At 45.1% G+C, this 15,607-nt stretch overlaps 1 protein-coding gene across 1 annotated transcript; it reads right to left on the bottom strand.

Moving 5' to 3' along the window:
• Positions 1-7,707: 7,707 nt before the first annotated feature.
• On the bottom strand, positions 7,708-12,293 carry PENK (proenkephalin). The gene is made up of 4 exons (XM_070392205.1): positions 12,167-12,293; positions 12,025-12,081; positions 11,416-11,556; positions 7,708-8,692 (listed from the first exon to the last, which is right to left on the bottom strand). The coding sequence occupies exons 3-4, from the start codon at positions 11,551-11,553 to the stop codon at positions 8,033-8,035; spliced, it is 798 nt and encodes a 265-aa protein (XP_070248306.1). The 5' UTR covers positions 11,554-11,556; positions 12,025-12,081; positions 12,167-12,293; the 3' UTR covers positions 7,708-8,032.
• Positions 12,294-15,607: the final 3,314 nt, after the last annotated feature.

Here is a 15,607-nt window from a genome sequence, read left to right as displayed (position 1 = left end):
TTTGTAGTGTGAAAAACTTAGTTACTAGTGGAGTTTTTTAAAGAAAGCAAAGCATACATGGTATACAATACCACCCAGTAGTTAAAGGACATCAGGAGGATTTTCATGTTAAAGCTGAAATAGTGCCAACAAACATTAAGTGAAAAAAAAAGGTAGCAGGATAATATATTTAGAATTATTTTATGCATGTTAACAATAAAACTGTGTGTTCATGCATGCATGTGTGTATATTCATTAGTGAAAAGAATATTCTTGGGGTTAACACCAAACTTTTAACTGTGGAAAATATGGGAGATGAAAGAGGAATTTCATTTTTAACACTGTATAGTTCTTCATTTGTTTGAATTTTTGTGCAAACAACAAGTACTATAGCACTTAGAACTCTCACAAACTACCTTCTTCCTTTGTTGTTTATTGCTTCTTTCTACACATTTGAATATATGTTTTGAGAAAGCAGAGAATTGGGAGGCCTTTCATTTTCTGTAGCTCCTGGGCCTAGAATAGGGCATATGCTCCATAAATACTTCTTCCATAAATAAGCAGTGAAAAGGGGAAAAAATGGCTGGTTGGGTAAGTTCTCTATACCCACTTCAAATTCACCTGAAGTCCTGCCCTATCAGCCAATTCTTTAACAAGAGCTTAGTGTCCTATCGCCTCAATGTGGATTTCAAATTGCATGACCACCTATGGCCTCTCCTCTTTTCTTAGCCCTTTTATATTCATAGAAGATGTAGCCTTCTCCACGAAGTCCTCACTTAATGTCATTACTCAGTTCTTCGACTTTGAGTGAAATGACATGCAATGAAACCAATTTTGCCCCAGGCTAGTTGATATAAACATGAGTTAAATTTGTACAGCATCTTATCAATGCTATAATGACATATTGAACAAAACAATGTTATCAAGGCCCTGCTATACTTGATTGATAAATTAAAGGAGGAATTCTGGAAGGTTGGCTCTTTCAGTTCATGTCTGCAACTCCCTCTTCATTTCAATTTCTTTTCTAGATTAATACCAAAATGGGTCGGGGAAATTGGCAGCAGGCAGAGAGTGTGCCAGAGGCCCTCCAGTTCTGCAGGGTTCTTCAGGGAAGAGAGCAACGAGGGCCCTCATTCCCCTAGGGATGAGGTGAGAGGCAAGTACTAGTGGCTGAGGGAAGATAGTGCCTGTCTGCATCAAGTTGTTCCTTGAAACAACTTGATCATCAGAACCTGTGAATTCCCCATAAATCAATGAGTAGATAAAAGAGTTGTGGTACGGGTATACAATGAATTATTACTCAGACACTAAAAAGAATGAAAGCTTCTCATTGCAACAACATGAATAAACAGAGAGGGTAGTATGCTAAGAGAGATAAGCCAGTAAGCAAAGACAAAGTCTATATGATTTCACTTATAGGTGGACTCTAAAGAACAAAATAAACAAACAAACATGAAACAGACTCATAGACACAGAGAACAGACTGAGGTTTGCTAGGTGGGAGAGGGTTTGGGTGGGGGCTGGGTGAAAAAGATAAAGGGATTAAGAAGTACAAATTGGCAGTTACAAAATACTCCTGGGCTTGTAAAGTACAGCACAGGGAATATAGTCAATACTACTGTAATAACTATGTATAGTGCCAGGTGGTTACTGGACATATTGGGGGGAGTACTTTGTGAAGTGTATCATTGTCTGACCACTATGCTGTACATCTGAAACTAATATAAGAAAATATTGAATGTAACCTACCACTGAAAAATAAAATTTAAGAAACTTATGAGTTCCCTTAGAAATGGTCTGTCCTCCCCTTGCAGAGGGTGGTCCCCCCAGGACTGCCAGTTCTGCTAATCTCAGGGAGCCCACAGGAAGACCCAGTAGACTGAAAGCACCAGTTGGGTAGGGCTGCTCTACCAAAAGCCATATCTGGATGTTCTGAGCCTGGAAGGAACAGCATAAAGCCAGTATTTGGCTAGCAATGTCATGGAGTCAGTCTCTGGGCAGGGTCATGAACAGGTTTGTATAGATTATAATTGATGCCCGAGGGTATTTTATAGTTTAGAAAAACTTCTGCATTTCTTTCATGGTTTAAGGCCATTTACCACAGAGCAGAAGAATAGTTCATATCTACAATTTGAAAAATACATTTGAAAAGCAAAAGAGTAACTAAGGATACCCAAATGGTAATAAGCCTATAAAATGATGCTTGATCTCAGTAATTGGAGAAGTATAAATTAAAACAGAATGGCTACAATTAAGAAAGATTGACAATCCAGTATTGGTGGGGCTTACAATGTGGTTAGGAGGACAAACCCTTTAAAAGCTGTTTGACATTATAAACTAGGGCTAAACACATTCATACCCCATGAACTGGCAAATCTACTCTTAGTTAATACACCCAAGAGAAAGGTATCACATGTGATAAGCCATGTGGTTGAGAATGTTTATGGCAGTAGTATTTGCAATAGCCCCAAAGAAGACAACCTGAGCCTCCCATCAATAATAGAATGGAACTTGCAGTCTTTTTCTACAATGGAATACTATATGGCAATAACAATAAGAGACCACAGCTATGTGCAACAGCATGGATGAATCTCATAAGTATAATGTTGAAACACATAGTTAGAAAAAAGTATGTTTACTTTTATAGAAAAGATTTAAAATAGGCAAATTAATCTATGGTCATAGAAGCCAGGAGAGTGGTTACCTTTGGGGAGAAGAGAGAGCTAATTATTTGGAGGGGGCATGAACAGGGTCTAGTGATGTTCTATTTCTTGACTTGGAGGTGGTTCCTGGGTATGTTTGCTTCATAGCAATTCAGTGAGAGTACATTTGTGATTTGTGGACACCTCTGTAGATATGTTATGCTTGACTAAAAAAAGATAAGAGAAAAAGTATCAGCACTTGGCATTGATGGGTATGTTTGAACTATTGCTAAGCTCTCTCTGCTGATGGGATTTTTGCACCCCCTCTCTGTAGAGGCACATGTTCCCAGTCAATAATATAATTGCATGCTTTTTGATGTTTGTTTTTCATTTTCTAAGCAATGTGTGAGCATTTTAAGTTCTACTTCTTTGGTGTAGGAATTGATAAGGAATATTTATTTATTGCATTTTTATTATAAAATATGAGAGTTTGATATAAATTTTTTATTTCCAGGTAACCCAAGATGTTTTGAAGGCTGCAAAACGATGACAGACACTTAATGCATTCTCTCTCAGAAGAACGAGGAGTGAGGACATTTGTTCGATATGGCAGACACTGAGGGTTACACACGGCTGCCTGTCTTGTCACTGACCTGCTCTCAACCTCGGATTGTTTTCTATCACATTGAGATCAAAACCCAAAGCTCCTTTCATACCTACACGAAGTCCTAAGTCTTGTTCCTTCTGCTATCCACATGTTTCCCCTTTGAGCGCTGTTCCCTCAGTCTGGAATGCTTTTCCACCAGATACCCATGTAGCTGGCTCCATGATTTGTTGAATGAATGAATTGATTCATGTGAAGTGCTATGTACATTTCAAGAAAAAAAACCCCCATAAATATTCATAGTATTCAAAATTTCAAAGTATACACAGTTGTGCACCCCTCCTCGGTCTTCTGAGCTCAAGGCTCAGACGCTTTACGCCTTTTTTTGTATGATGTTTTCATTACATGGGTTTTACATGTTTGCAGGAGAAAACTGAAAAAGTGAAGATGAGCATTAACAGAAAAATGCAGTTTCTGCCTCATGGGACACAATCAGGAGAAGAGGAAGCCCTCTCTTTGGGTCTTCTCAGGGTCTGACCAGGACTGAGGTGCACAGGTTATATCTCAGCCTTGAAAGACCCGGGTGAGATAGCACCTGGTCCCTGAGAGGCCCAGGGGGCGGCAAGAAGAGGGGGGAAAGATCGAGACCTACATGTAAGAACTGGGACACTGAGTAATAGCGGTATCTAACCCTGTAACTGCTGACTGTATGCTAGCCTAGGTTTAAGCTTCTTGTACATGTTAACACATTTACTTACTACACCAACCTAAGAAGGCACAGATGAGAAAAGTGTGTCAAGGACAGCTGCAGATCACACAGCCGGCTGGGATTTTAACCCAGGCAGCCTGGCCCCAGAGTTCACACACAGTTCACAGAGTTATCAACTCTCAGAAGGAACCCATCCCAGGACTCAAGCCTGAAGGTGGAATTGGGGAGGCCCAAAGGAGTAGAATTGAAGTTAGGAGCCAAGGACTAGAAGAGGTCCAGAATGGAGCAGCAGTGCCCCCTGCAGTTAGGTTGATCTGTATTCCAATCAGCATACACAGAGTTTTCTGGAGACCCACTCAAGTATAGGCTTTGAATTCATCTTACTTTGGACTCCAGTCCCTCTACCCAGAAGCCCTAGCCAGGCTGGTTCTAATCCTAGTCCTTCCAAGTTTACAGAACCCAGAACACCTGTGCTGAGCATGTACTCTCACAGTCAGAACCCAGTGACTCTTAGGTGAATGGCCCTCAGCATTTAAATAGGAAATTCTTTTTTTTTTCTTTTTTTTTAATTTTTTTTTTTTATTTTTCGCTTAAAGTATTACAAAGGGTATTACATAAGTGTCCTTTTTCCCCCCCGCCCTTGACAAACCCCTACCCTCCCTTACCCCCCAGTGTCTTATGTCCATTAGTTATGCTTATATGCATGCATACAAGTCCTTCAGTTGATCTCTTACTCCCCTCCCTCCTGCCCCCCAACCCTCCCTGGCCTTCCCACTGCAGTTTGACAATCAGTTTGAGGCAGCTCTGCCTCTGTATCTATTATTGTTCAAAAGTTTGTAATGGTCTTTATTATCCATGAATGAGTGAGATCATGTGGTATTTTTCCTTCATTGACTGGCTTGTTTCACTTAGCATAATGCTCTCCAGTTCCATCCATGATGTTGCAAATGGTAAGAGTTCCTTCTTTTTTACAGCAGCATAGTATTCCATCATGTAGATGTACCACAGTTTTCTAATCCATTCATCTACTGATGGGCACTTAGGCTGTTTCCAGATCTTAGCTATGGTGAATTGTGCTGCTATGAACATCTGGTTACATATATCCTTTCTGATAGGTGTTTCTGGTTTCTTGGGATATATTCCTAGTAGTGGGATCACAGGGTCAAATGGGAGTTCCATTTCCAATTTTTTGAGGAACCTCCATACTGCCTTTAAATAGGAAATTCTTGAAAATCAGAGCCTTTAAAGGGGCAAACATTCGAATGATGGCATTTCAGACTGAAGGGTGGGCAACATGGGAGATATTTGGGAACACGGGAAAGCCTACACAGCCCCCTTAGAGTCATATTTTGTGGACAACAGCTGGTACTTATTTTAAAGGTCTGCCTGGCGCTGAGGATTTGCTTCATTTGGTGTTTCCAGCTAGAGCAGGCAGCCTCACAATCACCTAAAGAGAAGCAGCCATTGTGTCCCATCCTCCTTGCTCCTCTGTGTATGCCCTCTCTCTTTTTCCCCCGTCCCCCTCCTCTGTTCCTTCCCTCCCTAAACATTTGTGGCACATCTCTAGGTTTCTATTCTCCACCAGGGATTCTGGGGGTGGGGAAGTACAAAGGTAAGTAACCTGTCCCACCCGGGCATCGCTGTGCCCTGAGCAGAGGTGACAGATGGGAAATAGAGGGACAGATAATCATCTGTGTTTTAGCTGGATCTGCACAGCTAACTCAAATAGAAAAAAAGGGCTCCTGCATAAAGAACTGCACTGGATTTGAAAAATAATGTATTCATTTGAGTGTGAAATTGTGTTTCCTCAAACGTGTTGTATGAGATTATGTACGTGCACACATTGTATTATTGTAAAACAATTTTATTATTAACTTATCAAGAAGGGACAGGGCATTTTACTCTTACTGTCTCCAATAAGGTTCTTGTTTCCAAGGTTTAGGAGTCCTTTGTCTTAGGGAGAGAATTAAGTGAGTTTTTTTTTGTGTTTTTTTTTAAAGACTAGCTCCATGTCTCTCAAATCTGACCTGCAGATGGATTTTGTTTTATTTTTTACTTTTAGCATTTTACTTATTTATTTATTATTAAATTATTTTTAATTGCAGTTGAGAAATATTATGTTAGTTTCAAGTGTATAACATAGTGATTAGACATTTATATACCTGATGAAGTGATCACCCCAATAAGTCTAGAACCCCACTGGCACCATACATAGTTATCACAATATTGTTGACTCTATTCCCTATGCTGCACTTTATATCCCCATGACTGTTTTTATAAATGGCAATTTGTACTTCTCAATCCTGTTCACCTTTTTCACCCATAACTCTGTTTTAAATGGAATCCACGGGCAAGATTAAAATCTTGGGATTTTATCATGAAAATCTAGGTTTCAGGTTTCTCTGGAAAAGTCTGGCAACAAGGGGCTGTCATTTCCAAGGGAAACGATTGGCTAAGGCTGAATAGAGACCTCATATCGCCGATGTGTCCCAGCCCATCAGGCCTCATGCTCCTGACACTGATCTCCAAGGGCCAGCTGCTGGTTGTCACCTTCTTCCTGCTCTGCTTTGAACACCTACATTACATGCACCTCTCATTCAAAAGAGGGCTCTGGCCTGGAAGGAAAAGTTGGCTGCTAAGGATCAGAAAGATAGGTGTTGGTGGGGCTCTGTGAATAGAGGTGGGGGGGACCCTTGCACTCATTAGGAGAAGGTGGGTCTCCCAATAGCATGTGTCCACGTGGAGTCCTGAGAACCCTGGCCGGGTTGGGCTGCCCAGGACAGCAGAGCTGCCTCTTCAGAATAGAGCAGGTGCTTGCAGGACCGGACTGCAGAGCAGAGCTTCTGCCTCTGTTTTTCTCAGCTGCTAAACCCTGATTTTTGGGGAAAGACCACAAAGGAGAGGATGGGTAGGGTCCTGGATAAAAGACTCAGTGGTTAGTTTAGCTGTAGGTAGTTTCAATTAGAAAAAGGGGAAAATGTATTTTTTTTGTACCTGAATGTTGTTCTCTGTGGTTTAATTGATATGCAATATTCATAAGCGCTTTGTGTGATGAGAATCTGCCTTATAAAACATCCATAATACATTTTCCAGGGACCCATCACTAAATCTCTTCATTCATTACTTTATTCATTCAAATATTCATTCAGCAGATATTGGAGCACCCACTGTGGCTGTGGTGGAGGGGTGTATAATAATGAATGGTATATGGTTTTGAGTTCTTCCAATTCTTGGTAGTGATGTGGATGAGCAATAGGGAATTAGAGCGAGAAAGACATTGCTTGGGAGCAAGAAGTTTGGGCTCTTAATTCTCTTTCTATCCTTCAGCTGCTGGGGAAGCTCGCACCAACTACTTAACCTTTCTGGTCTTCACTGTCATTCAAATGGGGCTAAATTATCTTTAATTTTTTTATTAACTTCTAAAATACTTCACTGAAGAAGAGAGACATACACATCTGGATGTTAATGCAGATTTTCCTATATATGAGGGCATAGCTAGTTTCTTTTTCAGGCTTTCGTTTTCTTCACGCATCTGATTTCCAGATATGAGAGTGGAAATACATTTTCTTTTGCTCTAATGTGTTTACTCATCTAAGATCACATACATAAGAAATTAAATGAAAACTGTTTTTGCAGCCACCCTTGTAGGAAGAGAAGGAGGCTAGTGGTGACTCTGTCGAAAGCAGATGGTTTCACTGTCTCTGCGTTTAAGATTCACTGTTGAAACCCAAAGGTGAATGAGGGCCTGGGAGAAAAAGAGACTTGCAAGCGTGTTATGCATTCAGGGTAATGGGTTTATTATATGCATAAACAAGTAAGCATTTATTGGCGTGTTGTCAAAAATAATGGACAAGGTGACAAAAAACTATTTTAGCACGAAAACGAGACAGCTGCCACAGACCAATACTGAGCTTACAGACTCTCAAAAGATCACAGAACCTGAAAAGAGAGCTTTCAGGTCATGTAGTTATTCAGACAATAAAGTCAGCTATATAATGCAGGCAACACATGGCAACAGAACACGATTAGCGAGGCAGTCTCTCACTGGGGGATGGAGGAAGGCTTGCTGGGGCCTGGGGTCGCTGATGGGAAAGGGTATTAAAACCTCATAAATCCTCCATATCGTTTCTCCATTTCAGGAACTTCGTTGGAGTAACTTTCACCTTCTTCGTTGGAGGGCAGAGAATCGGCGAAGCGCTTCAGGAAGCCCCCGTACCTCTTCTGGTAGTCCATCCACCACTCCGGGCGGCCCACTCTTCTCATGAAGCCCCCGTAGCGCTTCTGCAGCTCCTTGGCTTCATCTTCCAGCTGGGGGCTCCTCTTCAGGCCTCTCATGAAGCCCCCGTACCTCTTGCTCACTTCTTCATCCCCGGCCTCTTGGTGGGGGCTGCTCTCTCGGTTGTCCGCTGTGCCCAGCAGCTCTTTCAGGGTGTCTAAGGAATTGCCCCGAGTGCCAGCCTCGCCTGCATCCTTCTTCATGAAGCCTCCGTACCTCTTGGCAAGGGTCTCACCTCCCTCGGCCTCCTCTTCTGGCTCCAGAGGAGAAAGCTCATCGGTTTTCTTCATGAAGCCGCCATATCTTTTCATGAAGCCCCCGTACTTCTTGGCCAGCACATGGCTCTCCTCGGGCCGGCTGCTTTCTCTGAAGGCGCTGGTGCCCTCTGGAGGGAGCTCCAGCGTAGACAGCTGCAGCAGCTCCTTGCAGGCGTCCCAGGTTTTGAGAGAAGGCAACTTCCCTTCACACTCCAGGGTGCAAGCCTGGGGAGGAGAATTCGATTTGAGAATAAAAAGAGGCTTTTCTGATTCTGTGAAATGAACAGATTGGCGTGGACCACAACGTATTTACTTCGAGATGAGCACTCCCATAATACTCTCCATTTTCTTATTTAAAGCTTTTCATCACACTCAATAGGCAAATCAAAGGGATATGGATTTAGAAAAATTGTGAAGAATGAACTGAAACAAATGAGAAATTTTCTTTGAATTTTAACAGGATATATATATATGCATATATATATATGGCCATTTCAATACCGTAAAAGGTTTTTTTCACCCAATTTTAACCTAGGTTGACTGCCTGCACAATCTAATTTCACCAGATAAATTTTCACTGTTAATTTCATTTCGTTTGAGCTTTTTCTAATCAAAAGGGAGAAATTTCTGTTTACCTAATTAGGGACATTATCCGAAAATTCCTTTTATCTTCTTGTCTTACATAAAATCAATACCAATGACATAAGGTTTCTTTACTTTCTTTTGTTAATATTTACCTGCAATGGTATCCAATATTCCTGCAAACATTTTCAATCTTAGAAAAATAACCAATTTAAAATAGGTTTGAAAAAAGACTTTCTAAAAATTCAATTTAAATCCTATGAATTATTTGGATTATGACATACTTATTTGGTGAAAGTAGAGGTTTTGCTTTTCTTCCTCCTGAATTGATTAAAACTGAGTTAATCATCTTGAACCAAATATTTGTAGTTATGAGATCACATATGAAATTATACACATGCTAATGTTTATTCATATTACTTTTCTTAACATTTAGTTGCTGATGTATAGGAAAAGGTGTATTAATGCAACAAAATTCTTTAGGGTACATATTTAATCAACTTTTAATGACTGTTTTGCGCCTAAGAAAATTAAAAATACATACATATAAAAACCTAAAGATGACCGGATTAAAGTGATCCTGTTTATTTTTATATCTGATTAAGAAATAAAAATGTTATTAAGAACTTAAGATGTTCAGGTGTCAATATTTTTATTCTAAAATATAATTTAAATGATTTCTTTACCAAAACTTAATGTTGAATATTTTGTACACTATTACCAAAATGCTTTCTAATGTTAGGATTTCTTAAAACACAAATAATGATAATCAGAATAACAGGTTCATATTTTTAAAAGTAATGTGAATTTACATGCTCCTATATATGTCTATGCGCTTTTTGTTATATTTATCACACTCGGTGTTCTATGGTCAAGGTCATATTAGATGATAAATTCAATTTGGACATCAATCATAACATGCCTATGAATTTTTGCATCTGCCACAGAACCAAGCACGAGTGTCTTTTATGTGGTAGAAGGGCAATGAATATCTGTTATATTGATTTTACTCCATGGTATTGTTTAGGAAATCTCACTTCTCATATGTGTTTTTGCATCCAAGGTAAAACTCCATTACCACTGTAATTCTAACAACACAGTCATCGAGAAAGCCTTTTGTCAGAGATAAAATAACAATCCAAAATGTAAGCTCCCATACAAAACAAATCAGTTAAACCAAAAACAATTAGAAGAAAAAAAGATGGATGAAGGTGTGTTTACCCCTAATTAAGAGGCAATATTTTTCTTGTAGTTTAATTATAAAGCCCCACTATATGTCTTCTCTTCAAGGCCATGTTAGCACATGCACATATCAAAGGAAGTGAATCAGGTAATTCAAATGAAACAAACCTTTAACCTGAATTAGGAACCTTGGATTTTGTGGAATACTTCCCTGAGATTGGTGTCCCTATTTTATGCATCTACATAGCAAAATGTCTGCAAAGGCTCCAGTGAGGAGCTTGACTCCTCGGATGAATACATGATTCTCTACTGAGCTGTTGAAGTCATCACAGAATTTCAACAAATCAAGGAGTGCAAATGGATCCCAGGGGAGCTGGTTAAAATGAAGCTGCCCACATCCGGAGATTTGGATCCATAGAGCATGGTGGTGATTCAAGAGCACCTGGACTATGATTAGAATAAGAGCTCATTTGTCCTCAGCTCCCCCGTGCCCCAAGGCCCAGTGGAGTCCTTTTCTTTTCTTTGTTGCCACCTCTCTGGACACTGGCCACCTCTCCTGTGCCTTTTCCATAGGCACATCAAACTGTTGTCTTAGTAGGTTTTACAAAAGCACATCAAGACATGACAGCAGTTGAATTCCACCGTCACTTGTACGTGAGACGGTTGCCAATTTCTTTCTCTTCTCTGCTCTCCCCTCCCTCCCCCTTAGATCTTTGAAGGGAAAGGGCTTGAGGGACCTGAGGTTAACCGGGCTAGAGAAATGAAATACGTAAAAAGGCGACAAAAATGTCACTAATAAAAAAATGACATTACCTGCAGGCAGGATGAGAGGATGGTGGTGTGTGGAAGGGTCCCTTAGTGGGATGGTAGGAGTTGGGGTGACTGAGCATCTTCCTTGGGACAGGTGAGGTGACAACGCAGTGCTCTCCAAGGTGCTGAAGAGAGCACATCGGGGCTCCCATATCCCCCAGGTGAAAACAAACTTGGTTTGTGTGGGGACATGGCCACCCTTACCGGTCCCTAGGTAGTCGTGGGTCCCCGAAGCTGAGAGCTAGAGCGGGACCTGGGTCAGCGTTCAGGGGAACAGTCGAGACACCGAAGTCACCAGAGACCGCGACCGATTGCCATCAGAGGACGCACCGTGCGGTGGCCGCTACTGGTTCACCCACCGCGCTAACACTCACCAGCGGGTCGATGTCGGTGGGGCGCGCCAGGAGGTAGCTGCACGTGGCGCAATCCTGGCTGCATTCCGCCCGCACGGTCGCCAGGAGCGCGGGGCTGAGCGCAAGCAGCCAGGTGCAGAGTGTCAGGAACCGCGCCATGGGCTGCGGGGAGAGAGGGACGCGAACTCCGAGCCTGCCCGAAAGCAAGCGGTCCCCTCGGAGAGACCCTCGCCGGGACAGTCCCAGCCGGGAGTTTGTGGGACTAGAGAGCAAGAGCTCCTAGGGACGTTCTCGCCTGGGACCCCGCCCGCCCGACCGAGGCGGGGTTGAGAGGCCCCGGGACATTTCAGATGACCTCCCGGTGCCCAGGTTGGCACGGTCGCCCCGAGCCCGGGGCTGCTCTGAGCACTTGGCTCTCTTACTGGGCGCATGCTGCTCCGGGCAAGATTCTGCAGGGAAGAGCCAAGACCAAATGCTTGAAAGCGGGAGCCTGGGGAGGCCTGACATTGACCCGGGTCACAAACAGGAAGACGGTTGGGAACCCCATGCAATGAGACGCGGAATAAAACCCAGCAGGCAGACGGCCCCAAGGGCGCGCGGTCAAGGAGCGCTCTGGCCAAGTTCACTCACGTTGACGCTGTTCAGATGGCGCAGCTTGGTCGGAGAAGCGGAGTCCCAGCCACGACACTAGAAGGGAGAGGAGAAGGCAGGTGTCAGGGGCAGGGGGCACGGGGGAGACGCGGCCCGGGGCGCGGGCAGGCGCCGGTCTCACCGTCGCGGTGGTCAGTGTCGCCTCGGGGCCGCGGGCTGGACTGCAGGTCTCGGAGCGCCTGCCTCGCCTCCCCTCGCCGTCCCCGGGCTGGCGGCGGCTGCAGCCACTTTATAATTAGCCCCAAACCGAAGGAGGGGAGCGCGCCCCAATCGCCAGCGGGCTGCAGCTGACGCAGGCCCTACGCCACCCCCCGCCGACGCCGTCGCGGGAGGGGTCCGTCCGGGCGCGTGCTCCCGGCTCCCCCGGGGGAGGGGGCGGCGTGAGAGGGCGCTTGCTGCTCCCCTCACGGCCTGGTGACAAACGAAGGTAATTAGGAAATTTGGGAAGACAGGGGGAGGAGATCAAGTCCCCGCAAGGAAGGACACTGGAATTGCACTCCCGGGGGTACGGGCTCCAGAGAGAGCACCAAGGTGGGGCGTTAGGAATGGCAGAGGGACCGACTTTGATTTCTAGAATGTTCCGGAGACCCTCCGAGCTAGTGAACCTGCCCCCCTCCTTTGCCTCCTCCTGGGGTGCCCTCGCCGCGGGCACTAAGCACATCGTCCTCCTTTATCCATCCGTCTGTCCCTGCATTAGGCTCCGAGGTCCTTGCTGTACCGTCTAACAGCGTCAGACGCACACAGTAGGTGCGCAGTTAATGGCTAAAGGAAGGGATGACGGAAAATTTCCGGGAATCTGAAAATCTCGAGACTGAGCTTCCCCCCCTTTCGCGTTAGTGAGACCGCCTGCCAAGCGTGGACGCAGTAAAGCCTAACCTTCTGGAACGGAGGACGCCAGGGAACAGGGAACGGCATGCGCTCCTGCCACTGAGGGTGGCGGGGGGCGCCTTTACTCAGCGTCCCAGGCAGTCTTCCAAGTTGGGGACCGCTCACTGCCTCAGTGCGGGGCCCGAGGTGTCCCTGTGAGAGTTTGACCAGTAAGAGGGGGTGCCGGGGCGGCTGTGATATCAGGATTGGAGTGTCCAGGGAGGGATGAGGGACGCGGTACCCAGGGCATCCAGGGCCTGGGGCGCGCACATTCTCTTGGCCGGGAGGGGTCTGAGAGCCAACGGTGGAGGCGGGGTTGTCCACTGAGACCCGCTCCGCCACTTCCTAGCTCCACGGAATATTGCCAGGAGGCAAGTTATTTATCTTGTCTAAGATCTCAGTTTTCCCATTTGGAAATGGGAACAAAGGTAATGTGCCGGAGATACGTAAATGTAATAATTACGTAAATTACACATTTAGCTGTGTTCCTGGCACATAGCAAGCCCTAAAAATGTGTCACCAATAATGTGTCATCCATTTACCTTCCGGTTTGTCTATCATTTACCGTCATACATCTGTTTATCCATCCATCCATCCATCCATCCATCCATCCATCTTTGTATCTATCTACCCCTCCTGGCTCTGGAGAGAAACCACAGACAGTACCAGAGCCCAGACATAGAGAAAGGGTCTCAGGGCTTCCCAGCCAGAAGCGCCCTCTGCAAAGGACTGACCAGGACTTCAACCTTCCCGGGGACCCGCTCGGGTCGCCCTGTATTTCTCATTTCGGTCGCTAGAGGGCAGCGCTCTCCTGCGGAGGTTCGGGTGCGCCTGGGAGGGGGGGGGGTCTCGGCATCAGCATGCGGGCTCCGGACGGGAACCCGGGGTGGCCACGGAGCCCCAAAGGTGCACTGCCTGCCTTCCCGGCGGGAAAGCGGAGCGCGGAGGTGCCGCGGCAGAACGCCCGGCAGAGCCTAAGACATTTTGCCAGGAAAGCAGTTTCCCCTTGGACATCTTTAAGCTCTTCACATCAGGGGGCTGCTGGTGTCCTCTCCAGCTAGCTACCTCCCCATCCCCAAAGGAAAGGAGAGCTGACATCTATGAATGAGATTCTCCCCCCGTTGCTCAGACACGTAAAGGCAGCCAACTAACTGCAGTACTCAGTAGTAACGGTGCACGAATAAATCCTGCCTCACGTGCAAGAAAACTTGCTCTCTCTGAGCACGGCCATACCTGGGATCACCTGGGAACAGAACTTGAAACACATAATCAATAATCAGGGCAAGAGGCTGAGACGTGTGTGTGTGTGTGTGTGTGTGAGAGAGAGAGAGAGAGAGAGAGAGAGAGAGAGGAAGAGAGAGAGAGAGAACTGCTTCCTTAGGGTACACAGGAGTGCTGGACACAAAAGGCTCCCTACAATCTTGGACAAGTAGAAGCTTAAACGCTGAGAGGGGCCCGGGGATAATTTATTTCCACCCTCATTCTGTAAATGGCAAAACCCGAAGCTCAGACGGTCAAGTGGCATCCAAGTGACCGGCCCAGACAATGGCAGAACTGGGTCCCGCACCTCCTCTCCGGCACCTGAGGTGGGCCTGGTTTATTTCTGTTGGAACAATTAAATTAATGGTTGCTCTGAATGCGTTTCTATTGGTGAATCTGCATCTATCTCTGAGGCTTTTTAAATGTCAGGGGAGAGAAAGGGAGGGCTGCCTCCGAGGAGTAGTGCCCCAGCGCCCGCTCAGCTCATCCGGACATAGTGGGTGCTGAATAGATGCGCTGGCTGCCTGGCGGAAGGAACCGTGGTGGGAGGTCGACCTTGTTGGCATCGCCTAATCAGTGACGGATGTCTTCCCATCACCTGTCTCAGTCTATCCCAGGGGCTAAAGGGCATACATTTTTGGGTTCATTTCTTTATATTTGAACGGTGGCTGTGGGTTGCAAGGAACTTACCTTTTCGTGATCCTCTAAATATTTATTGAGAACAAATGGATTTTGCAATTACCTCCTGGGAAAAAGCTGCTTTAGAAAGGAGACTCAAAAAAAAAAAAAAAAAAAAAAAAAAGAAAGAAAGAAAGAAAGGGAAGGGAACCTTCTCTTAAAGCATTTAATCCAGAGAATTCTGAGTCCCAGGTCAGAATTAAGACCTTGCCTTCTTCTGATTCTTGGGGCCCAAACATCGCAGACAAAGGGATTTATTCCAGACTCCAACGTGGCTTTTAAAGTCCCAGTGATAAGTGCTGTTTCATTCAGTTCTTAGGTGTTAGTGGTAGGAGGCATTTGACAAGTCCTTCAGTGTTGTCTTTCTTCACCTCCAGGCCGGAAGATGCCTGAATTGAATAATGCCTTTCAGGGGTCCATTCCTCTCCTCCCCCCTTCCTGCCACCCAAGTACACACACTTTATTATGGAGCCGGGTTTCCCTCGGCCCCTCTCTCCCTAACACAGCAGTAGTGAGAACACAGCACTTCTGCACTCTGGGGCGTGTGTAATGTTTCAGCATAAAAGCACCATGTTCTAAAATTTCCAATGTTTGGAGTGAGGCCAGAGGCAGGGCAAACTTGCCTGTTTTCAGCTACAATCTAAAGTGCACGCGTCGCCAGATAAGATTCTGTGAGCTGGGGATGTTACCGTGAAATGTCACTTGATTCTTCTTTGAACTGGCTGAAAGCCCCCTGGCAGAGACTGGAAGTTGGTTG

This window comes from Myotis yumanensis, unplaced genomic scaffold, assembly GCF_028538775.1.
Source record: "Myotis yumanensis isolate MYYU_CA2020_CCGP unplaced genomic scaffold, mMyoYum1.0.hap1 SCAF_15, whole genome shotgun sequence".
NCBI lineage: Eukaryota > Metazoa > Chordata > Mammalia > Chiroptera > Vespertilionidae > Myotis > Myotis yumanensis.
Note: the sequence above shows the minus strand (reverse complement) of the source record. Positions and strands in the feature narration are given on the sequence as shown.